This window comes from Panthera onca, chromosome B1 (genome assembly GCF_046562875.1).
Source record: "Panthera onca isolate mPanOnc1 chromosome B1, mPanOnc1 haplotype 2, whole genome shotgun sequence".
NCBI classification, from domain to species: Eukaryota; Metazoa; Chordata; class Mammalia; order Carnivora; family Felidae; genus Panthera; species Panthera onca.
The window spans coordinates 40073765-40100192 of NC_138342.1; the positions used below are offsets into that span (position 1 = coordinate 40073765).

General features: G+C 38.1%; 1 protein-coding gene and 1 pseudogene across 8 annotated transcripts in view; both read right to left on the reverse strand.

Moving 5' to 3' along the window:
- Positions 1-26428, reverse strand: part of CORIN (corin, serine peptidase) — a 253425-nt gene that overhangs the window by 165594 nt on the left and 61403 nt on the right. For all 8 annotated transcript variants that reach the window (XM_078446147.2, XM_078446148.2, XM_078446144.2 and 5 more), the window contains exon 4: positions 13721-13928. In XM_078446147.2, the coding sequence (XP_078302273.2) occupies positions 13721-13928 (208 nt within the window). The remainder of the gene's footprint in view (positions 1-13720; positions 13929-26428) is intronic.
- On the reverse strand, positions 1453-3077 carry LOC145715407 (small ribosomal subunit protein eS4, X isoform-like; annotated as a pseudogene).

Here is a 26428-nt window from a genome sequence, read left to right on the forward strand (position 1 = left end):
GAAGCAAGTTGCCATATTGGGGGGCTCATATGACAAGAACTTAAGAGTGACCTCTGGGGGTGCCTGGGTGGCTTAGTCGGTTGAGCATCCGACTTCGGCTCAGGTTGTGATCTCATGGTTCGTGGGTTTGAGCCCCACGTTGGACCCTGTGCTGACAGCTCAGGACCTGGAGCCTGCTTCTGATTCTGTCTCCCTCTCTCTCTGCTCCTCCCCTACTCATGCTCTGTCTCTCTCTCAAAAATAAATAAACATTAAAAAAAAAATTAAGAGTGACCTCTGGTCAACAGCCAGCTAGAAATAGGTCATCAGTCCAATAACTGTTGAGGAACTGAAATTCTTCCAATTGTATGATTCAAGTAAGACCCCAGCCCTGGCCAATACCTTGATTGTACCCATATGACAGACCCTAAAGCAGAGGATCCAGGTAAGTCATTCCCAGGTTACAGACACCAGAAACTGTGAGATAATAGATGTGTAATGTTTTATTTATTTATTTATTTATTTATTTATGCTGTATTATTAATAAAGTATAAAGATTTCTTTTTTCCAGTAGATTTTATTTTATTTTTTTAATTTATATCCCAGTTAGTTAGCATATAGTGCAACAATGATTTCAGGAGTAGATTCCTTAATGCCCCTTACCCATCTAGCCCATCCCCCCTCCCACAACCCCTTCAGTAACCCTCTGTTTGTTCTCCATATTTAAGAGTCTCTTATGTTTGTCCCCTTCCTTGTTTTTATATTATTTTTGCTTCCCTTCCCTTATGTTCATCAGTTCTGTCTTAGAGTCTTCATATGGTTGAAGTCCTATGATATTTGTCTTTCTCTGACTAATTTCACTTAGCATAATACCCTCTAGTTCCATCCACATAGTTGCAAATGGCAAGATTTCATTATTTTTGATTGCTGAGTAATACTCCATTGTATATATATACATATATACACGTATATATATACACGTGTATATATATACGCATATATATACACATATATATACACGTATATATGTGTGTGTATATATATATATATATATATATATATATATATATATACATACCACATCTTCTTTATCCATTCATCCATCAATGGACATTTGGGCTCTTTCCATTCTTTGGTTATTGTTGATAGTGCTGCTATAAACATGGGGGTGCATGTGTCCTTCAAAACAGCACACCTGTATCCCTTGGATAAATACATAGTAGTGCAATTGCTGGGTCATAGGGTAGTTCTATTTTTAATTTTTTGAGGAACCTCCATACTGTTTTCCAGAGTGGTTGCACCAGCTTGCATTCCCACCAGCAGTGCAAAAGAGATCCTCTTTCTCTGCATCCTCGCCAACATCTATTGTTGCCTGAGTTGTTAATGTGAGCCATTCTGACAGGTGTAAGGTGGTATCTCATTGTGGTTTTGATTTGCATTTCCCTGATGATGAGTGATGTTGACCACTTTTTCATGTGTCGGTTGGCCATCTGGATGTCTTCTCTGGAGAAGTGTCTATTCATGTCTTTTGTCCATTTCTTCACTGGATTATTTGTTTTTTGGGTGTTGAGTTTGATAAGTTCTTTATAGATTTTGGATACTAACCCTTCATCTGATACGTCATTTGCAAATATCTTCTCCCATTCTGTCAGTTGCCTTTTAGTTTTACTGATTGTTTCCTTTGCCGTGCAGAAGCTTTTTATTATGATGAGGTCCTAATAGTTCATTTTTTGCTTTTGTTTCCCTTGCCTCCGGAGACGTGTTGAGTAAGAAGTTGCTGCGGCCAAGATCAAAGAGATTTGTGCCTGCTGTATCCTCAAGGATTTTGATGGCTTCCTGTCTTACATTGAGGTCTTTCATCCATTTTGAGTTTGCTATTGTGTATGGTGTAAGAAAGTGGTCCAGGTTCATTCTTCTGCATGTCACTGTCCAGTTTTCCCAGCACCACTTGCTGAAGAGACTGTCTTTATTCCATTGGATATTCTTTCCTGCTTGTCAAACATTAGTTGGCCATATGTTTGTGGGTCCATTTCTGGGTTCTCTATTCTGTTCCATTGATCCGAGTGTCTATTTTTGTGCCATAAAGTATAAAGATTTCTAATTACATCACCTAGAGACAATTTTATCCAGTGCTCTGTTTGGCTGCCAGTCTCTTGTCTCTCTCTTCAGCAATGGTGAGGTGGATGTACTTTCCACAGGGAAGAGAAATCCATGGTTTATTGCCTTTGCTAATAACAAAAATGTTGGACACAGCCGTGTGGCAAAGCTGTTGCCATTGGCAAATCAGGATGTTTCTCTCTGTTGGTGATCACACTAACTCTTCCCAGGTTAGCACCCTCTGGTCACCATACATAGATTACCAGTGTCAGACTTTCCAGTCTTTCCAGTCTCCAGTTTCTGAATGGTCATTCACCTTGAGGAGGGGATTAGGATAGCAGATGATGCAAGCATCATAGGTCATCGGATGAGGGATTCCTTTTGTCCCCACACAAAACATGCTTCTCACTTTGCATAACCTACATGTGGCTTCCTTAGGTATAATCCAATGAACAGCAAAGCAACTCTTGGTGGCACCCTTGTCTCACATCAGAAGAGAAATAATGGGAAATGTCAGGGTATTTTTTGGTCACATTGGTCTGAAGCTCTTTAAAACCAAGGAGAATTTAGACAGAAATTCTCCCCAGCCTTGTCAATGCTGATGACATCCATAAAAACAGCAGGGGAGGTTATATCAGTTCAGACCTTGCCATCAATCTTCATAAAACACTACGTACAGATCTTCTTTACTTCATCTCCTGTTAGGGCATACTTAAGTCTGTTCCTTAGGAAAATAATAAGAGGGAGACATTCCCTCAGTTTATGGGGACCAGTAGATGGGCGAGGGGCAAACATACCGGTCAGTTTATCCAGCATCCAAAGCTTTGGAGCTGCTACACGCTTTCAATGTTTCTTGGGACCATGAGCCATGGCTGTGCTAGGCATGAAAAGAGTTCGGTGTGTGTTGTTTTAAGCTGCTAGATTTGTGGTAATTTGTTATGCAGTAGTATGTAAATAATATACTTTTCTTTGATATATCGCTTGGTCAGAAACTGCTACTGAGTTAGATGTGCCACTCATTGATGAGACTCATACAGTCATTTTTGAAAACCATATTCCTAAATTTTCTGTTAGGGTGAGCTATTCCGTCAACAATGCTCACATAGTCCTCGTCACAGGCAGCTCTCAGAGCTGCAGACCTTAGCATGAAAAGAATGTTAATGCTGGAAATGTCTTACAAGATAATTGGCTCCTATTTCCTCCTTTTACATTGTGAGGAACATGAAAACTAAAAAAAAAGAGTTCTCATAGTCAGATAGTATGACTCCAGCCAGGGCTCCAAAATGCATCACCTAGCAGGTCTCTTCTCACAGACATGAGCCACAGGTAAGTAACATAGGAGTAAACCTACAAATGACACAGGAGCATGATTTCATCACCACTGCTGGAAAACACAAAAACAACAGATGGCTTGTTCTCTCTTTGATGAACCAACCACATCAGCCTCCTATGCCAGCACATTCTGTTGGCCTCAAGAGACCTCATAAGAGGTATGGCTTAGACGGGGTATGACAGAGGTAGGAAAGAGGTTTCCTTGGTTCCCAGCTTCACTAGCTATGCAGATGGAAAAGTACACAAGAGAATGTTTTATGTCATTGTTCCACATCAGAGAAGAAATAATGGGAAATGTCAGGATGTTTTTTGGTCACATTGGTCTGAAGCTCTTTAAAAACAAAAGACTATGTCTGTCTTATTTTTCCTTTGAAATAGCCACGGTTCCAGAGGGAAAGCAAGTAGGATCACTGCAGAGCGTTTAGTGAAAGAGCCACTTAACAAAGGTGCTGGCAGGGTTTAGAAAAATCAACAAGGGGTAGTACAATATGCTGGGACAGGTTACTGTTAGCATCCCAGTCTTAAGGAACAAGGGAAGGAGCAGTCATTGGAACTTAGAGAAAGCCATATGGAGAAGGCTTCCTGTACCAGCCACAGATTCTCATGGTGGAACGCAAGCCAACCATGCAATCTGGCAAAGAAAGAAGTACGGGATTACTACACACCCTGACTCTTCCCATATGCTGAAGTCCTGTTGGTGGCTCCCGCTGGCTGAGCCCCACAGCAAGGGAGAAAGTAGCATGATTGAAAGCCCCCTGGGGACAAGAGTGAAGTGGAGGATGGTGGCAAGTGGACATCGAGAAGCAAATGAGAGGGGAGAGCCAGGGTGGCTCAGTCTGTTAAGTGTCCAACTCTTGATTTTGGCTCAGGTCATAATCTCAAAGTTCATGAGATTGAGTCCTGCTTCAGGCTCTGTGCTGACAGCATGGAGCCTGCTTGGGACTTTCTCTCCTACACGTGCTCTGTCTGCAAATAAATAAGTAAACTTAAAAAAAAAAAAAAAAGAAGTGGTAAATGAGAAATAGCCAGCATGCTGCTGTGTGCCCTGTATCTAGTGGGAGCTCAGCAAACACTTGTCAAGGGATAAAACACAATGTGGTGTGTGATTAGATTGTTAAACTATTATTAGCTTGAAATCTGGGAGTATCTATACCACAAAAATCAGCCAGTGCCACGAATGATTGTTTTGTTTCGTTTTTTGGTTCAGGGAGCCAGTTTACCAGCAAACCACTAGATGAAAATATCAATCATGTCATCTCTTACAGAAGAGAAAATGCTCTTATCTCCTCTGAAAGGAAAAGTACTATCATGCACTTCTCGAACCAGGTAAAGACATTACGCCAATATTAACTCATTATCCACTAACCCCCACCCCCCCCACCACAGCCACGACTTCTCCCTTGATACACATGGTTTTCTTGGTGGTAATACTGTCCACCTAAGTCTGCAAGCCCAAAAGCCTTTGCCTCACCCTCAACCTCACCATTCATATGCAACTAATCATTACGTGCTATTAATTCTACTTCTTAAAATTCCCTAAAATATGTTTGTTCTCTCCCCACTTTATATCCTTTTTTTTTTAAACGTTTATTTATTTTTGAGACAGAGAGAGACAGAGCATGAACGGGGGAGGGGCAGAGAGAGAGGGAGACACAGAACCGGGGGCAGGCTCCAGGCTCTGAGCCATCAGCCCAGAGCCCAACGCGGGGCTCGAACTCACGGACTGCGAGATCGTGACCTGAGCTGAAGTCGGACGCTTAACCGACTGAGCCACCCAGGCGCCCCTCCCCACTTTATATCCTAGCAAAATTGAACTAGTTTTGTTCCCCTAATATATCCTAGATCTAGACAGTTGCTCTACCTGAAACGTCTTCTTTTTCTACCTTGTCCACATGGCAAACTTCTATTTATCCTGCAAAACCAATTCAGCCGTTGCTTCCTCCCTGGGAGAAGCCTTCTCTAACAATGCAGGATGGAAAGAGGGCTTCCTTTGTCTGTCTGTAACCCCCACACTTTGTGAACTGATCGCATTGTACAATTTGATTGTTTTCATGTCTGGTCCCCTATTATGCTGAGTTCCTTGAAGGCAGAACTGTATTTTATTCATTTCCACATCCCCAACATCAAACTATGCACCTGGCACATTGTAGGTGCCAACAAATGCTTGCTAAAGGCATAAATAAATTGGAAACACCAACAGATGTCCAGGTCTCCCTCATCTCCTAGATTCTCATATCCTCACAGATCTCAGTGAAGTTCTCCTAAACAAGGCTCTGCTTAAAATTACACATCTTGCCACCAAAGCCCATTCTCCCAAAGCTCTCCAATTCCTTGCTGGAATTTTTTTCCATCGCACTTTTCACTATGTGATATACTACTATCTATTTATTTATTTATTTTAATTTTTTTTATTATCTATTTATTTGCTTATTGCTTATTTCCCTTCACTGTAATAAAAGTCTCACGAGGTCAAGGATCTATTTTGTTTGCGGCTATATACCCAGTATGTACATTCAGCAAATATTTTTTGAAAAAACAAATGAGTCACATGCAGGGGATAATTCAGTGTCCTGCTTGGAATAAAGCTGTCAGTACCAAAGTTGGGAGCAAACCATAACTACCTAACTCCCAACTACAGATTATACAAGAACTCATGCCGGTCTTGCTCATATGATTTCCTCTCCATTAGGTCAGCAAATTTTACACGTGCTGTTCAATCTCGAAATAATTCTCCTGTAAGAGGAAAATGCTCTTAAAATGTTAATAAAATTGTTAAGGATGAAAACTCTACAGATTAAGTGTCTTGTTAATATGCCAGCAGTAGGGGGGCGCCCTTAAAATAGAAGAACAAGGAAATACTAACAGATAAACACAGCTTGAATTAAGATGAGTGTGAATAATGTAAAACCACACAACCACCCCTGAAAAGGAATATAAAATTCCACTCAACTTCTAACTGACACGATCCTGATTCTCATTAATACTTGGCATATTTACCAGGGCCCATGGAATAGAGGATTAACGAATCACACAAGAAACTTGCAATTGTTAAATTATTTTTGCAGCTGTTTTGATTTTTGTACCTCATGAAATGACGCCTTACATATGGATCTTCAAATGAATTGAATCAAAAAGATTAGATCTAAATTCTAGTCACAGCCACGTAATACCAATGAGCTTTTGAGGAGAAAAGTAAACAAATGATTCCACTGAGCTTCATAAAATATGTGTGCTTGAGACACCATCAGTGATGTGACAGGACACAATCACAAAGAGCCGAGCTATCATGGCCGGATTGTCTAGCTTTATGTCTTTGTAAAATAAAAATAATATGAGTTATTTGACTATATCTCACCCACATTTGGGGCCATTTTGGCCCATAAAATGGAACCTTACTTACCATTTAATCTTTTATGTCTAATGCTGAAAAGCAGACAACATCAACTGTGTTGCCTGAAGTTGGAAAGCAAACAGACACAATTGACCATCTGAACAGCCATGTAGTCAACACTGGTATGGCTGAAAAGACTGCTGCTTCCAAGTTAGCTGATACAATCAGGGAAGCAAGTGGCAAATGGCTTTCAGAATATTTACTTGGTAATAGCAACAAAGTTTATCTTTATTTATTTGACTACTGACCTATATAAAATTTTTAAATTATAATTATTAAAAAATGTTAATCTGTAATATTTCCATTTATTCCCAAATGTGACATAATAGAGTTCTTGGGACATAGAAAAAATCTTTAATAAAATAAATCAGCAGTATGCAATTACTTTCCACTTAGAAAAAATTAATACAATAAGCTTATGCTGACTTTATATAATTTATGAATACTTCAAAAAAATGTTAAGTCTATTTATTTGTTTTGAGAGACAGAGAGAGAGAGAGTGGGGAAGTGGCAGAGAGAGGAGGGGGGAGAGATAATCCCAAGCAGGCTCCGCACTGTCAGCACAGAACCTGATCTGGAGCTTGATCTCACAACCCTAGGTCTATGACTTGAGCCAAAACCAAGAGTCAGATGCTCAACTGACTGAGCCACCCAGGAGCCCCCCAAAAATGGTTTTAAAGCAAATTATATTTTCTAATAGCTTTCAAGATGACTTCAGGGTTGCATTTACATAGGAGATTGGCCCATGCTGTCTTATAAAATAACACATTTAAGAATACAGTAAGCTCTCCAAAATTACATTAGAAGCAGACAAATTTTAATTTCTTATTAAAACATTATCAGTAAAATTTAACTCAGAAATGGTGTAGCAATATAATGATGTGCAGTAGTAGGAATTGTGAGTATAAATTTGGTGATGAGGGAGAGGCTTTATAATTCTAGTATAGCAAATATTTTTTAATCATTCCAGTAATCAACATACTTCAACATAATAAAGAGCATATATAAAAAACCCACAGCCAACAACATATTCAGTGATTAAAAAAAAAACTGAGAGTTTTTCCTACAAGATCAGGAACAAGACAAAGATATCCACCCTCACTACTATTATTGAACGTAATACTGGAAATCCTAGCCACAGCAATCAGAAAAGAAAAAGAAATAAGAAGCATCCATATTGGCAAGGTAGAAGTTAAACTGTTGCTATCTGCAGATGACCTGGTACTATATACAGAAAATCCTAAAGAGTCCACCAAAAAACTATTACAAGTAATAAGTCAAGTCAGAAAAGTTGAAGGATACAAAATTAGCCCTCAGAAATCAGCCGTATTGCTATACATTAATAACAAAATAGCAGAAAGAGAAATTAAGAAAACAATTCCATTTATAATTGCACCGAAAACAATAAAATACTTAGGAATAAATTTAACCAAGGAGGTGAAAGACTTGTACTCTGAAAACTATAAAACATTGATGAAAGAACTGAAGACAACACCAGCAAATGGAACAATGTTTCACACCGATAGGTGGAAGAATTAATATTGTTAAAATGTCCATACCCCTCAAAGCGATCTAGAGATTCAATACAGTCTCTATCAAAATACCAAGACATTTTTCACAGAGCCAGAACAAATGATACTAAAATTTACGTGGACCCACAGAAGACCTCAAATAGCCAAAGAAATCTTGAGAAATGAGAACAAAGCGGAGGTATCACAATCCCAGACCTCACGAATTATTACAAAGCTTCAGTAACCAAAACAGTAGAGCACCAGCACAAAGAATAGACGCAGAGAGTCTAGAAATAAACCCACAATTTTATGGTCAATTGATTTACGACAAAGGAGGCAAGAATATATAATGGAGAAAAGTCTCTTCAACAAATACTGTTGGGAATACAGGACAGATAAATGCAAAAGAATGAAACTAGACCACTTTCTTACACTATACACAAAAATAAACCCAAAATGGATTAAAGACCTAAATGTGAGATCTGAAACCATAAAATTCTTAGAAGGAAACATAGTCAGTAATTTCTCCAATATCAGCCATATAAACATTTTCCTTGATATGTCTCCTGAGGCAAGGGAAATGAATGCAAAATTAAACTATTGGGACCACACCAAAATAAAAAGCTTTTGCACAGTGACAGAAACCATCAACAAAACAAAAAGGAAACTTACTGAATGGGAGAAGATATTTGCAAATAATACATCAGATAAGGGGTTAATATCCAAAATACATAAAGAACTTACACAACTGAACACCAAAAAAAAAAAAAAAAAAAAAAATCCAATTAAAAAATGGGCAGAGGACCTGATGGATATTTTCCCAAAGAAGACATATAGATGTCCAACAGACACATGAAATGATGCTCAATATCACTAATCAGGTTTAGAAGGTGAGAAGAATGAGAAAAAAAATTGCAAATCTTGCATCTCTAAAGGAGGTGATGAAGTTTATAAACTCCCAGAAAATCACATATCATCTTGGACTACCATATCAATAATACTAAGTTATTATTTATGGAGAAGTTACTGTGCACCAGGTAGGGGAAACCATGTATGGGCACTTTGCATAAATCATTCTGTCGAATACACACAAACACAGCCTATAAAGGGGGTATAATCACCCTCATCATAGAAATGAGTAAACCATGGGTTCACAAGACTAACTAATATGTCCAAGGCCCTTTAACTGGCAATTGACAGAGCTACAGATCGAGTCAGTGTTCATCTGCCCCCAAACTTTAAGTGCTCTCTCTGTAGTTACCAGAGTAAATTTTCTAACTTCCAGCAAACATAGTTATTTGGGAAAAAGCATAATAGTTCTTTTGAGGAAGCTCATTCAAGGAAATTCATTTGATCTTACCACAATCCTACAGGGACTGAGTACACTACAGAAAACTGTCCTGTAGTCCTAGGTTTGAGATATAATCTTTAATCTCAACTAATCCAGCTAGATAAAGATTATTTCATCTCCACAGATATTGAGAATTTCTGCAAAGGACCTAGTGACAAATTAATACTCCAGAGGGGGAAAAGAATCAATAGCAAGCATGCCCAGTTTTTAATGTTAAGGACTCATTCCATGAGCACAGAGTTTCTCTACAAAGTATTAGAAGATGTGAGTGGAGTGACCATCATCCCACATCAGCAGGTCTCCTGGGTGTCTTCTACAAGCAAAGCTGGACCTTCCAAGGCAAACTGACTTCCCTACAGCTTTGATAATGTTATAGGCCGATTATTTAAACAAGGTTGGAATGAGAGATAGTTACACATAGGAAGCATGTGGATGGTTTCTCTTCCAGACACCTTAATTGTATCTTGTGTATCAAAAAGCCATCCAGAAACAACTGTTATTCTCCTGGCCCAGAAATTGTGAATTTCTCTCTAGTTACTTGCTGATATTTTTAAGCTAGTCCTTCTAACTCGTATTTTTATGACTACCCAAATGGCTTATCAGCGAAATCTCTACAGTTTGAGATATATGTCACTGAATCCATAGAAATTATACACAACTTCAATTAGCCTGTGTTATAGTATATGATACACATGTTTATTCATAGCAATCCTGGTGTAAATAGAAATTATTAAAGTTATATTAATAATATATATATTGTTATATATGTAGTTAATGAGCATCTGAGGGGGCAGGTTAAAAACTATACTATTTATATATCCCACTAGATCTTTTTAAACTAAATTTTAAATATTACCAAATAGCTATTTTGTCTATAATAGAATATAAGCAATGCTCCATTATTTGAACAGTAGAAAAAATTAGTATAATGGATGATATTATGTGAAAAAGAAGAAAAATGTTTGAACTATTTTCTAAAATACATTTTACCTTTATTAACTTGTTTTGCTTATTAAATCTAGCTCGCTGGGTCTATGCACACACCAAATGACAGCAGGAAGCACTGGTCTGAAAGTGTAATTATAAAGTTAAGTATAATAATAAATGTAATAATAAAAAATAGGATAAGTCTCCAAAGTATACCTGAAAAGTGACTATAAATAATTATCCATTATAACAGAAAATGGAAAACACTTATATTAGAGCATTTCTCAGGATGAACCAGGTCAGAAGAGAAACAAATTTTACCTAAAAGTGCTCAGAAGGCTATGAGTAGCATCACTAAAATTTTACAGTTGATTGAAGTGAGAGTGGAGGCTGAGTTACAATAAGGATGACCAAAGGGAATTCAGAGTCTCCAGGAAGCTGAATGCACTCTCTTTCATTGTTTTATCTACGTACAAGACAAGGCTGAGACGTGTGGCTTTGTGCCCTGCTTCCTCACCGGCTGCAGTGTGTTGAATGGATGGTCCCAAAATGATGTGTCCACGTCCTAACTTCTGGAACCTGTGAACGTTGCCTTATTTGGATAAAAGGTCTTTGTGGGTGTAATTAGAACCTTGAGATGATGAGACCCTCTTGGGCTACCTAAACCAATGACAAGTGTCCTCATAAGAGAAGAGGGACACACAGAGAAGGCTATGTGAAAATGGAGGCAGAGAGTAGAGTGATGTGGCCACAGGTCAAGGAAAGCCTGAAACTACCAGAAGCTGACAAAGGGAGACAATGTCCCCTGCCCCCCTCAGAATCTCCAGAGGGAGCATGGCCCTGTCAGATTTTAGACTTCTCGTTTCTAGAACTGTGAGAGAACAAATGTGTAAGCCATTCAGCTTGTAGTAATTTATTATGGCAGCTCTAGAAGACTAATCCAACCATCATATCACACTCCCACTGCTTCACTCTTGTCACCATGAAAGCCTGCTCTGCATAGGGTTCTTTCGAGTGAAATGTTTTCCTGAACACAGTATCTGATCATAGCTCTTTACTTATTTCTACAATAATCTACTGTTTCTGTTTTACCCAGATTTTATTCTGTGGCCATTCAGGCATTTTCCAGTTAAAACAATAAATGCCTGTGTCCTGTTCCAAACACATTTTATACACTAATTAAATTAGTACAAATAGGGGTGCCTGGGTGGCTCAGTCTTAAGCATCTGACGTCAGTTCAGGTCATGATCTCGCGGTCTGTGAGCTCAAGCCCTGCATGGGGCTCTGTGCTGACAGCCCAGAGCCTGCAGCCTGCCTCAGATTCTGTGTCTCCCTCTCTCTCTGCTCCTCCCCCCTGTCTCCCCCGCCCCTCAAAAATAAACATTAAAAAAAAGTACTGCAAATAACATGGAATCTATTTACACTTGAAAATGCATCTCATTCTAACATTACTACTCCAAAGATACCTTAACATTTTAATTCAGAAAACAACTGATGTTCCATGTAATTTTGTATTTAGTACATGCTTTGAAAAATTTTTAAAGATGTATACTTAGTAAATTTAAAATATTCCATAACATACTTTTAATTGATTTACACTTATTGAAAATTATTTCAATATAATAATGTAATATTGAAGTTATGCTATTTCAGTAAGGTGAAGGTGGTCAAATTAATGTACAAATTTCCAGTTATAAACTAAATAATTTATGGAGATGTAATATACAGCATAGTGACTATAGTTAATAATACTCTATTGTACATTTAAAAGTTGCTAAGAGAGTTGATTTTAAAATTTCTCATTCTAGGGGCACCTGGGTGGCTCCGTCAGTTAAACGTCCAACTTCAGCTCAGGTCATGATCTTGTGGTCTGTGAGTTCGAGCCCCACATCGGGGTCTGTGCTGACAGGTCAGATCCTGGAACCTGCTTCAGATTCTATGTCTCCCTCTCTCTCTGCCCCTCCCCTATTCACACTTTGTCTCTCTGTCTCTCTGTCTCTGAAAAATGAATAAACCTTAAAAAAAGAAGTAAAATAAACTTCTCATTCTAAGAAAAAGAAAATTTGCCACTGTATGGTGGTGAGTGTTAACTAGACTTACTGAGGTGGTCATTTGGCAATATATGCAAATGTTGAACCATTATGTGGTATGCCTGAAACAATATAATGTTTGTATCAATTTTATATCTCAAAAAAAAAAAAAAGAAATGAGCTTACAAGACACATACACAAGCATGCTCACTCACAAATGCTTCCCCACACCCAAAATAAGAAAATTCTTTCCAATCTTATTTGATAGAGCACTAGACAGTCTCTGTTTGTCCTTCTGCATCTACCCCACACCCTCCTCACCTGCTGTGGGTTCCAGTGTTGACCATAAGAACCACCTAGTGTCTCACCTTTACCTGATTTAGAGGATGAGATTTGGCACTTAGGACCTGATGATATTTAGACGAGATTTGGGATCTCATCCGTTGTGCTCACATCAGTAACACACCCTTGCCCAATAGCTGTGGGTGAGTTGATCTGGTGGGAGCTCCTGGCAGGGGAGAGGGCAGGAGAGTGAGGTTGGGGTATTTATCTCTTCTTCTCTGTCCTGCAAGGCTGAAGGGCTGGCAGTGGCTGTGCTCCTCTGTCTCGGGTCACAGCACGGCTTGTTGGAAGACCTCTTACCCACAGCTATAATTCTCTCCAGGTGCTGTCTGCCCTTCTCCCCTTCCAAGTCCTGGGTGGTGGAACTGCATCCCCCTATCATGAGACCCTGGTGCCTCTCATCATTTATTTGTTCTCTTAACCTGTCCACACCTCCATAAATCTTCTCTTCAATAAACTCTTTTCAGTCACCCCTTTGAGTGTGCTGTCTTCTGCCAGACCCTCACTGAAACAGCTACTCAGTATCCCAGCTGATCGCCTCAACCTAACATCCTGACTAATTTCTTCCCAGAAATAAAACTACTCTAGGTTTTCCAAAAAAAAAATCTAGTTTAAAAGAATTACAACTGGCTATGACTGGCATGAGATATTTTCTCCTTTAACAAAAATATACGGTGGTAGCTTGGGATGATCTCATTCCCCCTCAGTCACTTCTGCTACAACTGACTCTTATCACTGAATGATTTTGGTTCCAAAATACCTGTCATCGCCATCACCGACGCACTCAGGGAAGGCGAGGCTACAGCCAAAAAGCATGATATGTTGATAGCAACTGAGGCGATGGAGGTACATGAAGAACTTGAGGAACTTCTCCATTTCCATGTTTTTGACAAATGAGAAGACAGGTGTTAGCGTGGTGTGGTAGGGCAGCATCTGACACTGGCTGTGGGTGATGTTCATACAGGCACCTGGGAAGTCAAGATATTTATATTTAGGAGCAGGCACGACAGAATCATATGTTTGCAAACTCATTTGACATGATAGACTGACAATGTTCATAAGATAAAATACATTCTGCAAGTAAGAATGATTCTAGATTCTAGATTCTAGACACCCACATACATACAAATAAATGTGTGTGTGTGTGTGTGTGTGTGTGCATGTGCATGCGCCTGCATGCATATGATAATGAAATCAAGCTACTATTATTCACAAAGGGGTAGCATCTGTGTCCTGGGCAAATGTATAGAAAAATACACTCTCACAGCCAGCTGATGGGCATATAAGTTGGCAAATGCTGTTGTGGATTACAGCTAGGCAGGACAATATGTATCCAAAAAAAAAAAAAAAAAGTTTTAAATGCATACCCTTTGGCACTGTAATATTTCTAATACTTTTATCCTAAGGAAATAATCATGGTTGTGAACATGGATTTATCTACATGGATCTTCATCTCTGCATAGTTTATAATTTTTTTTAACATTTTTAAAGTTTATTTATTTTGTGAGAGAGAGGACAAGCTGGATAGAGGCAGAGAGAGAGAGAGGAAAGAAAGGATCCCAAGCAGGCTCTCCACTGTCAGCACATCGGGCTCAAACCCATGAACTGCGAGATCATGACCTGAGCCAGAGGCAGACGCTTAACTGACTGAGCCCCACAAGTGCCCCCTATAATAAAAAGATAGCAATCACCTAAACGTTCACCAATGGGAATTGCTTTAAAATACTATGAAACAAACAACAGAATACTTAACTATATGAAAGATGCTTTAGAAGACTATTTAATCACATAGAATGGTGCTTGTATTAAATAAAAATAGCAAGTTCCAAAACAATTTGCCTACCATGATCCTATTTTTAAAAATACATGGTTACTCAAAGGATTCCAATCTTGTCCATGCTAACAGTTCAGGGTCAGCTCAGAGCCTCCGATTTCATTTTCCTCCATAATTGGCTCACTACCACCTCCATAGCCTCTCTTTCTCCTTCATTCCCTAAATTTGCATGGTTGGTGTCATATAAATAAAAATATTAATATGAATCCAGGTGATGGGATTTTAGGAGACTATTCTATTTTGCTCTTTGAATTCTGTATTCTCTTACTGGTTTATATAAAGATTTATTACTGTTCATTTAAGAAGGGGATAATTAAATTTTTGGTTATTATTGAAGCAAGCTACTACTTGAACCCAGAGTCTTCAGGTTTGGGAAACACAGTGGAAGAATTAATTCTAATTATGTTGAGGAGGATAAAGGCAAGAAGGGAATAGAGCTCAACAAGAAAGGAAAGATCTCTCCTGATATATAACTCCCAGTCAAAGAGATAAAGGGAAAACCTCTCCAAACCTAAGGCCAATTTCATTTTAATAAAAACAATGTTAAAAAATAAGACTGCATCTCTGACAAAACGGCCGAAAAAACCCTTTGATCTGTAATACAGAGCAAATACAGCCTATCACAGAAGGATTCCAGACCTCCTCTTCTGCTTCTTTCCTTCACATAGGTCACCTCAGAGACTTCACTTCTTATCGTCTCACTGCCCTTCCTAGTCTCCTAAGTACACTGCCTAATGTCACGTCTCTTTCAAACCTCTCTGAAAACTGCCCAAACCGTGTAAGAAGTCTTTCCCCCAAAGGACCAGATTGTAGCCATTAGCTCAGAGTCTCATTCTTCATGAAAACACACACTTCACCACTGTTTTTATTATCTAACCCAAAATGCGCTGAGCTCAGTGGGGCAGGATCAAAACATGATTTTCCTTTTCAAAGCCAATCAATGACATGTGGAATTTCTCTCATCCTAGAACATAGGAGAGACACGGCCAAAAACTTAAGGGCACAACACTTTTTTGGACCTCCTCAAACTCAAAATACAAAATGGGAAAGACAGGAGTCAGAGAAGAAGAAAATCCAAGTCAAAATAATACTCAGACAGAACACAAATAGACACATAAACACACAAATTCAGCCTCACATGAGTGCTAAGGTCGGGGGTTTCAGGCACATTGCACGAATATGACAGTCATGTCATTTGGTGAGGGAGGTTAAAACACATTTCAGTGTGGGAGATAAGCACAGGCAGAGTGATCATACGGACAGTAAACTTCAAAATGACACAACTGTATGTATTGTGCTATAGGCAGAGATGCTTACTTAAAAGAGCTGAGAGTAAGAGTTTGACTCCACCAGAAAAGGTGAAAAAATTGGTGGAAAATTCAGTCTCAGGAAGACATGTATTGAAAACCAGCAGGTGCCAAGCACTAAACCAGGTACTCAGAGGCCCTCGTTCACAACGATCTCATTTTCACAACCTGCTAAAGTGGTATCACATCTATAGTATACATGAGAAAACTCAATTGCAGAAAGGCTAAGACATCTGCCTGGCTATGCAGAGCCATTCTGTGAAAATTCCAGATCTTCAAACTTAGGTCTTCTGAATAACTTCTGTTTGGAACCACCCTAGGCTAACACCAAAGGGGTTATTATGTTAAAAACATATCTCAAAGAGGGGCGCCTGGGTGGCTCAGTCGGTTAAGCATCCGACTTCAGCTCAGGTCACGATCTCGTGGTCCGTGAGTTTGAGCCTCGCATCGGGCTCTGGGCTGACAGCTCAGAGCCTGGAGCCTGCTTCCAATTCTGTGTCTCCCTCTCTCTGTGCCCCTCCCCATTCATGCTCTGTCTCTCTCTGTCTCAAAAATAAATAAACGTTAAAAAACAAAATTAAAAAAAAAACATATCTCAAAGAATATAATTCCTAATGGCCGATGAAAGGAAAAGACTAAAAAGCATGTAATGGCATGTTATCGTTCTGAATTTATATTCAGAGATAATACACCCATGTATACTGACCAGCATCATTCATTTTATATTACATTATTTTCTGTAGGGCTCATAGCTTTGGGGTTTATACACTTGATAAACTAAATTTGAAGTGAGGAGATGATCAAAAGGCTAATTCATCCTCACCTAGCCAAAGAATATTGAGAATCACTATTGAGAATACTGCGAAATGAATTTTAAGAAATCATTTGAAAAGTACAAAATAGTAAGGTAACTCACATTTGATGTGCTACTGTGTTATGGCATTGTGAGCTGCACACACACACACGCACAAAAGGTATTTCCTTCTCAGAGGACAGCAAGAGCTCCCGTAAGCATATCATCCAAAGTGCTCCTATATCCCTCAATAACATCATCCTATTTTATTTTCATTATAGTATTAGGACTACCTCATACAATCTTGTCTGTCTATCTATCTATTTACTCCCAGCGTTCTTCCACAATGATAGAAACCACTGGGATACCAAAGAGTAGACAATAGTTATTCACTGCATGAATGCAAAGATTCAATGGAACAGATTGTCCCCTCTAAAAGATTTCTTCCTGAAAAAGATAGTAGATGTGAATGAGCCAGTATATCTCAGACCGAAAGGCACCAATGTTGATGGCTAATACTGCAACTATTGTTTTTAATTATCTGTTCCCTAGAACTTACCATGACCTAGGGTGTCATCCCATACTGTTTCTTTCACTGGATTAATTCTTATCTTGGACTCCCCTCTGGACTATATAGTGCAGCAGTTGGAAGTAAGAGAGAAGGGGCTGCCCTCCCTTTCCTGTAAAAGGTATACCTTCTGTTACCCTTAAGCATGCTCAATTGCTTGTAGCATGAGACCTCACCATAGCAGAGAAAACAGAAATCATCATACTGCTGATGTTCAACTATCATTTCAACAGTGTTGGTACCTTCAGCAAGAAAAACACACAATTCAGAGAGGATAGGCTGAGATAAGTTTACAGTAAAAGCCTAAATAAATTATTAGTATCTATTCAAGTTGTCTCTTGTTATTAAATATACTTAAAATTTCCCTTCCACTTATTTTTTTGTATTAAATAAAACAACTTAAAGGTAAGAAAACAGACAAAAGATCCTTGAGTACCTTCTAGGCTGGATTTATGATTCTAGGTACGTTATATACATTATATACGTTATATACAATATATACGTTATATATATTCTAGGTACGTTACAATCCTATGAGAAAGATTTTTTTATTCCTATTTTATATATGATGAGATAGATTCAGTGAGGGTAAGAAAGTGCTCAAAATTACCCAGATGTTAACTTGTAGAGTCAAAACCAGGTTTTTCTGATCCCATAACCTATTCTTTTCCTCTATACAATTCTGCCAGAGATACTATTCCATTTTAAACATGGTAAATTCACTCCATTCATTGTAGAATATTTTGATGACTCTCCTTGGATTTAGCAATAGAGCTGCTTCTCTAAGATTGGCAAAAATTAAACGTTCTCAGAGGAAACAGTGAATTTGCTATTAAAAGTAGTTCACCTGTCCTTACTAAGAGTCCATTTGGATTGGGAACGCTTAGTATCTATTCCTGGCTGTACTACAAAGTCAACACAGGTCAGGACTACATCAGCAGGATGGAATAATGAAAGCCATTCTCTATTCTAGATAACTTATGGGGACAGTTACATCTTGTCAGAATAATTTCTGGCACAAACCAATATGAAAGGACTTCGTGTACTTAGGAAGATCCGTAAAAGGGTTGCAGTAAGATAAGAAGGAACAGAGAGTTAAAGACAGGTCCTTCTGTGAAGATCCTGGCCTCCTAACCAACTCTGTAAACATCTTTGAATCCAAATATGGTTAACTATTTTATTTCTCATAAAAGAAAATCAGTGAGACAAAGTAAAACACATGAGTCAACTGTGGCATTTGTAAAAAGTCTTTACAGACATAGTCAAGGGCATTGGTAACTCAATGTCTTGCCAATTTTTGCACATGCAAAAAATGTAAGTGCCTGGCTAGTACAACACTAATTATCAGAGTTACGTATGAGCTACCAAATTTTGCCAGGAGAAGCATGAGGATTGGGATTTAACATTTTCTATATAATTATATCTATTGGTCTGATTCAAATCCTGCTTTTATTATTCCATATTTATGTGGCTTTTCACAAGTTACCGAACTTTTCTATTTATGTTTCTTCATCTGCAAATTACTATATTTGGGGCTATTATAAGGATTAAGTGATGTTACATAATGCCTGTCATTAGCACATACGGTAAGTTATAAAACTTTTCACTATTATGATTAACTCATTTGTGACTCACAAAAACTCTGTAGACTAGAAAGGAGAAATACTTGTATCCATGGTGTATGGGTAGAAAAACCGAGGCTGAAACATTAAGCTTTCATCGGCCGTTTTCTTCTAAATTCCGTGATTATATTCCATTACACACACACACACACACACACACACGGTCAAAATTCAAAGTTTCATTAATTAGTTTGCTTACTTGAAAAAGAAACAAATGTTGGGTGTTATATTTAAAAAACATTAGTTATTCATTGAGAAAATATGTATTCTCTATTAAATATAGGCATTAGTCTTGGTGCTAAAGAATTTAAAAATAAGAATTTGAAATTAGACCACATTTTATTTATTTACCCAATATGTACTTTAACACACATGAAAATTGTTTGGTTTTTAATGCCACTAATGACAAAAATAAGTTCTAAAATGACGAGAGTATAAGAAACTACTTAGTGACACATCATGTTCATGGAGGGTAGGGTTTAATATAAAATCAGTGCCTCACTTGAGGTTAGTTTTAAACTTCACTGTTCACGAAGGCAATGAGATCTAAGCGGACTTTCCAACATGTGTAGTTTTATTGGGAACCCCATTTCACAGTCAACATTGAAATACTGGAAGAATATGTAGAGGGCAGATCTGTAATACCAAGGTCTGCATTATACCAGCTAAGTACTGTGGTTCTTAATGTATTTGTACAACACCCATTCAGATAACCATCTCTCACTCAGAATTCTCCAACTTTAAATTTTTTTTTAACCTTTATTTATTTTTGAGACAGAGAGAGACAGAGCATGAACGGGGGAGGGGCAGAGAGAGGGAGACACAGAATCTGAAACAGGCTCCAGGCTCTGAGCTGTCAGCACAGAGCCCGACGCGGGGCTCAAACTCAAGGACCGCGAGATCACGACCCGAGCTGAAGTCGGAGGCTTAACCGACTGAGCCACCCAGGCGCCCCCAGAATTCTCTAACTTTAAAATCAGTAACAAGTCAGCCTCAAGCTGAGCTGATATTTACCTTTTTACTCTCTGAATTTACAAAGGAAGACTTTACAGAGAATACAATTGTAAAGGGAGTAAGATTGTAAAGGGAATCTCAAAAGGGAATATTTAAAATTTTAGTTTTGGGGATGCATATGATACACTTTTTGCTTTTAACAAATATACCTTTTATCTTATTACAAGGCAATGTAAGATTAGAAAGTAAAAGTAAAACATAAGCAACCACTCAACAACAAGGAGGAAGAATGGACTAGTTCTTATTGGTTGTATCCTCAGTATCAACTTCCTCATCTCTAATTGGAATATCAGCCATGAAGTTCAGGAGACCTCTCCCTATCCCTGGCTCCAGGCAGGGGTCCTGACTGGCCAATGACTGTTAACTCATGACATTGCTTGGCACTGTCCTTAATTCAAGGGCAAATAAGAGACTGAAGTTGGTCCAATCACAGTAAAACCCAGGGACAGAATGGGCTACCTAATTTAGGGCACTCAGGGTAAATCGCAAATATAGGGCCCCTTGTTCAAAAATTATTTTATATTATTTATATTATATTATTTGTAATATTTATATTATCGTTAATAATTTCAACAAAGCGACAGCAGAGCATTAAACAATGGGTGGAGCCCTGTGCTCAGAGTTCTGTGCAACCATACAGGTCAGCGTGTTTATGAAGCTGGTCAATGATTAGAAAAGGAGTCCTCCCTCCACAAAACTCCATCACCCTCCACGTAGTGATATTTGAGCAGCAGTCCCAGGATTTCTCTATGACATTAGGTAAGAACTAAAGGTGATCAGTTTAAGAGCTGTAGGGGCCTCCAGCTTAGTCAGAGGACTTCTATCTTTTTCTAAGATTTTAAGGTGTCAGAGGCAGAGATATCCAAACACACAGCATCCCTGACTTTGTCCACCCATTCAAACATCGCATGAAAGTAGTGTCTCCTCTTGGGAAACTGGATGTATGTGCAGACTACATTTCAACTCCAGCTTGAGAGAGTCATACATCTCTCCAGGGAAGCTGCCTACACAGGACTGGTGAGGAGCCCATTCCCTGCCATTGTTAAGTGGCCTCTTTTCTCTCACGTTTAGCCAGGAGAGAAAACGTGGTCTAATTCTGCTGATCCAATGTTCCAAACGTTGTGCTGAAATATTTGTGGCTTTATACCTGCTTCTAAATTATAGTGCACATAGTAAAGCCCACCCATCATGAATCAGTCATTTTGAGCCCTTGACTCACAGGGAATTTCTCAAGAAAATATTAATGGCTATACTGTATCCCTACTATGGACACATTAGATGAATTTGGCCAAACTGTAACTGAAGAGATTTGTAGAACATTAAGAAAAGTGTTTCTTCTTTATCAAGAAGATATCAACAGGAAACTGGGAGTACTTTTCTCCTACTTGTCACCAACAATAGTAGGTAATGTCAATTCACTTGTCAGATGACAAACAACAGGACTCTGTAAAACGTGACTTTAGAAAAAATGTAAATTCTGAAACTTCTCTACTCTCTGCCTTTTCACGTTAGGGTGAAGATGGAAGTAACTGGAGTAGAGGGCCCTGGGATAATAAAGCCAAAAAAGAGAAACACAGGAAGCTTAAACATGTACACGAATGAATGAAGTTGAAATAGCAAAGAAGCAGAGTCAAAAATCAGTGAGATTGGGGGCACCTGGGTGGCTCAGTCGGTTAAACGTCTGACTTTTCAGCTCAGGTCATGATCTCACAGTTTGCGAGTTTGAGCCCCATGTCAGGCTCCATGCTGACAGCTCAGAGCCTGGAGCCTGTTTTGGATTCTGTCTCCTTCTCTCTCTGACCCTCCCCACTTGTGCTCTCTCTGTCTCTCAAAAATAAATAAATGAAAAAAAAAATCTTTTTTAATTAGTGAGATTGGCCCAAATTCAAATGGGGTAGAATACAAACAAAGAGAGGCAGAGATCTGAATGGTGCAGTGAAAGCCCTGGAGTACCCAACACAAAAACTCCAAGGGGGAATATCAATTCAATTTTGTGTCTGTGTAGGGACATTGTAATTTTCCTATAATTGGAAAATGTTGGAATGTGAATTCTAATAACGATGAATTAAGTATTTAATATTAGGTTTAACATACTGCTATATAAAGCCTTTGCTTTCTCTAGGTGATTTCTTAAAACTATGAAACATAGTATTGTAATTAAAAACTACTTAATGTCAAAATTCCTCTGTGTAATTACAGGAGAAAGTTTAACTCTGCTACAAAAGTCACTAGGAAAAAATGCTTTAAGAAAGATCCTGACAAGGGCGCCTGGGTGGCTCAGTCGGTTGAGCTTCCGACTTTGGCTCAGGTCATGATCTCACAGTCTGTGAGTTCAAGCCCCGTGTCAGGCTGTGTGCTGACAGCTCAGAGCCTGGAGCCTGTTTCGGATTCTGTGTCTCCCTCTCTCTCTGCCCCTCCCCTGTTCATGCTCTGTCTCTCTCTGTCTCAAAAATAAATAAACGTTAAAAAAAAAAGAAAGTTCCTGACAAAATTGATACAATATTGGTAAGCTGGGAGACAGCATATTGAGATTCATTTTACTATTCTCTCCACTTTTGTGTGTGACTAAAAATTTTTGTGTAAATTGATTTTTTTAAAGAATGAATTCTGAAATATTAGAAAATAATCTAAAAGCCCACCCATGATAAACATTGAGAAATATTTTGTAAACTAAAACAAATTTGTTTCATGTGAACAGTTGAACTCTCCATCAAGAAAAGGAAATCTCAGGATTCCAGAAAGACAGTAGCAAACTGACAACAAAAGCAGTGAGTACATGAGATGACATCACATGAATGAATATCACATGAGCCAATATTACAATGGCCTTGTCTTGAAGGAAACTATCATTTTCAATAAAGAAATGAAACCTTTCAGGGGTGCGTGGGTGGTTCAGTTGGTTAAGCATCCGACTCTTCGTTTCAGCTCAGGTCATGATCTCACAGTTTCATGAGTTTGAGTCTCACGTTGGGCTCTGCATTGATGATACGGAGCCTGCTTGGGATTCTCTCTCTTCCTCTTTCTCTGTCCCTGCTCTGTTCACACTGTCTCTGTCTCTCTCAAAATAAATAAATAAACTTAATTTAAAAAATTAAAAAAAAAAAAAAGAAATGAAGTCTTATATCCATAAGAAGCACAAAGAGGAACAAAGATCCCCCCAACAAAAAACAAGGACTCAGTTAGCTCAGGCATATTATGAGGATGCCTGTCTGACTCTGCCTAGATTCTGGTTGGAAACAAAACATTTCTTTGGGCACTTTTTCCCACAGTTCTAGCCTTCCCAAGGGTTTGAAATTACAACTATGCATGTGATCCAAGAACCACAAAAATGAAATATTAACATAAAAATTGGCCCCAGGACAGTATTACCTTGGGGTGCCTGGTCAAACTGAACACAAAATTGTCCTAGAGTGCCATGACCTGAATCCAAGGAAGTTTATAACCTAAAGTCATAAACCCATAAACCCATAAACCCAATACATTAAGAGAAAGAATAATAAATCATTAGCCATAACCAGCAGCAGTATTAAAAGTCTGAGAACTTCAGACATTTGAACAATCAATGGAGGCTATTAAACAAGTGTGAATGGGGGCACCTGGGTGGCTCAGTTGGTTAAGCATCTGACTGCAGCTCAGGTCATGATCTCACAGTTCATGAGTTCGAGCCCCAAGTCAGGCTCAGTGTTGACAGCATGGAGCCTGGAGCCTACTTCAGATTCTGTGTCTCCCTCTTTCTATGCCCCTCCCCCACTCAGGCTGTGTCTCTCTCTCTCTCTCAAAAATAAATAAACATTAAAAAAAAAAAAACAAGTATGAATGAAACAACTAAAGACAAAAATGTAGTCATTTGAATGACACACTATAAATTTAAAAAAACTGGACAATCTGAAAAGGAATCAAACAGAACCTCTAGAAATGAAAAATACATATAAACAATAAAATTTAAAAGTCAGTGAATAGAGTAAAATAGAAGATTAGATACTGCTGAAGAGAGAACTAAAGAACTAGAAGACAAACCTGAGAAATATACCAGAATTTAGCACAAAGATTAATAAAGGATGGATGAGAATGTCCAACCTAAGTGTAATTAGAGTTCCAGAAAGACAGAATAGAAACATCAGGAGGGAGGTTATATTCATAGCATTAAAAGCTGAGAACTCTCCCAAACTGAAGAAATATCTGAATCCCCAAATTCAAGAAGTGCATCTTCCAGACAAGATATATAAAAAGAAATACAGGGGCACCTGGGTGGCTCAAATGATTGAGCATATCGCTCTTGATTTCAGCTCAAGTCATGATCCTAGGGTCATGGGATCAAGCCCCGCATCAGGCTCCGTGCTAAGTGTGGAGCCTGCTTAAGATTCTCTCTCTCTCTCTCTCTCTCTCTCTCTTTCCTTTTGCCCCTCTCCCCTGTGCACATTCTCTCTCTCTAAAATAGATAGATAGATAGATAGATAGATAGATAGATAGATAGATGATAGATAGATAGATGAATAGAAAGAAAGATACCCACATTCTATCCATTGTAATATAACCAGTTTATTTTAAAAACACACACACAAAACTTCAAACATCCAAAGACAATATTCCAATTGCCTACAAGGAAACAAAATTTAAGTTGGCACTAAAGTTTCTGATAGCATTGAAGAATCCAGATAAATATGAAATAAAATTCTTAGATTGATGAGAGGAAAAAAAATTGCCAACCTAGCTAAACAGTCATGCCATTTTGAGGGGGAAATAAAGACATTTGAAGATAAACCAAAACTGAAATAGTTCCCACTGGTCAAACCTCCAAGGAGTATTTTCAATTAAGAAGAGAATTTAACACAGAAGGAAGAAGCAGGAAGCAAGAAGCAATGGTGATTATTAAATTATGTATACTTGAAATCCTTCATCACATTGAAAAAGAGTGCAAGAGGCTTCTTTGTAAAGACTTCTTTAAATTGCCTAAAAATTTGCAAGGTTGAGTAGCACTGGCTATGGTACTTATTGATTACCATAAAAATCAGAAATCTGGGGCTTATTGCTTTGCTTGCTCATAAACATAGAGGAAAATAAGAGTATTCCTCATATTTTAAAGTTTGAAAAAAAAAAATGAAAGTCTGTACCTTGGATGCAGAAAGGAACTAAGAAAGAAAATGATGTATTTTAAGTTAAATCAGATTATTGAATTATTTTGATTTTGGAACGTTACACTATATATCTGTTGCCTATATTTCCATATCCTATGTAAACTTTAATTCAATCCCTACTATTAGAAGATGTGGAAAACAACCTATGTAACTAGCAATGAAATGAGGCAAGCATAAGTAGAAATCTATTTTCAATTATTATTGTATTTGCTGATATAGTCAATAAATATTAATAATGCCTATGTAATAGAGCTTTCATGTAATCAAGTATATAGCATAATACTGAGCACACAATAAATTTGACATTATTTTGCTAGTCTTTTTTTCTTTCAAAAGATATATTGTATATTACTTAACATAATATGAATATATATAATGTTGCAATGCATCACAATGCTCTGTATATATGCAAAGTATATTATTTAGTCTACTTATTCGCTCATTAACCTATCTTGAACATTTCCACATATCAGTATGTATTCTTCCACAACATTGTTTTGAATCGTTGTACATTTATTCATACAATGAATCAAAAGGAAGGGATGGGGAGAAGAACAAAAGACTGATTAAAAACCCATTAAAAAATATAACCCAGAAACAAACAAGCAAACCCAAAATCTTTATAAATGCTATGTATTATAAGAAAACACTAAGGAAAGAGTTTAATAAAACAACAGCTCAAATGATCCAATTAAAAAATAGGCAGAAGATGTGAACAGACATTTCTCCCCCCCGCCAAAAAAAAAGACATGCAGATGACCAACAGATACATGAAAAGATGCTCATCATCACTTACCATCAGGGAAATGCTAATCAAAACTACAGTGAGATATCACCTCACACGTGCAGAATGGCTAAAATCAACAACACAAGACACAACAGGTGCTGGTGAAGATGTGGAGAAAAAGGAACCCTTGTTCACTGTTGTTGGGGAAGACAAACTGGTGTGGCCACTGTGGAAAACAGTATGGAGCCTCCTCAAAAAGTTAAAAATAGAACCACCCTATGATCCAGCAATAATGTTACTGGGTATTTACCCAAAGAATACAAAAACACTAATTCAAAAGCACACATACACCGTTATGTTTTATAGCAGCATTATTTATAGTAGCCAACATATGGAACTAGCCCAAGTGTCTATCAACTGATGAATGGATAAAGAAGATGGGATACACACACACACACACACACACAC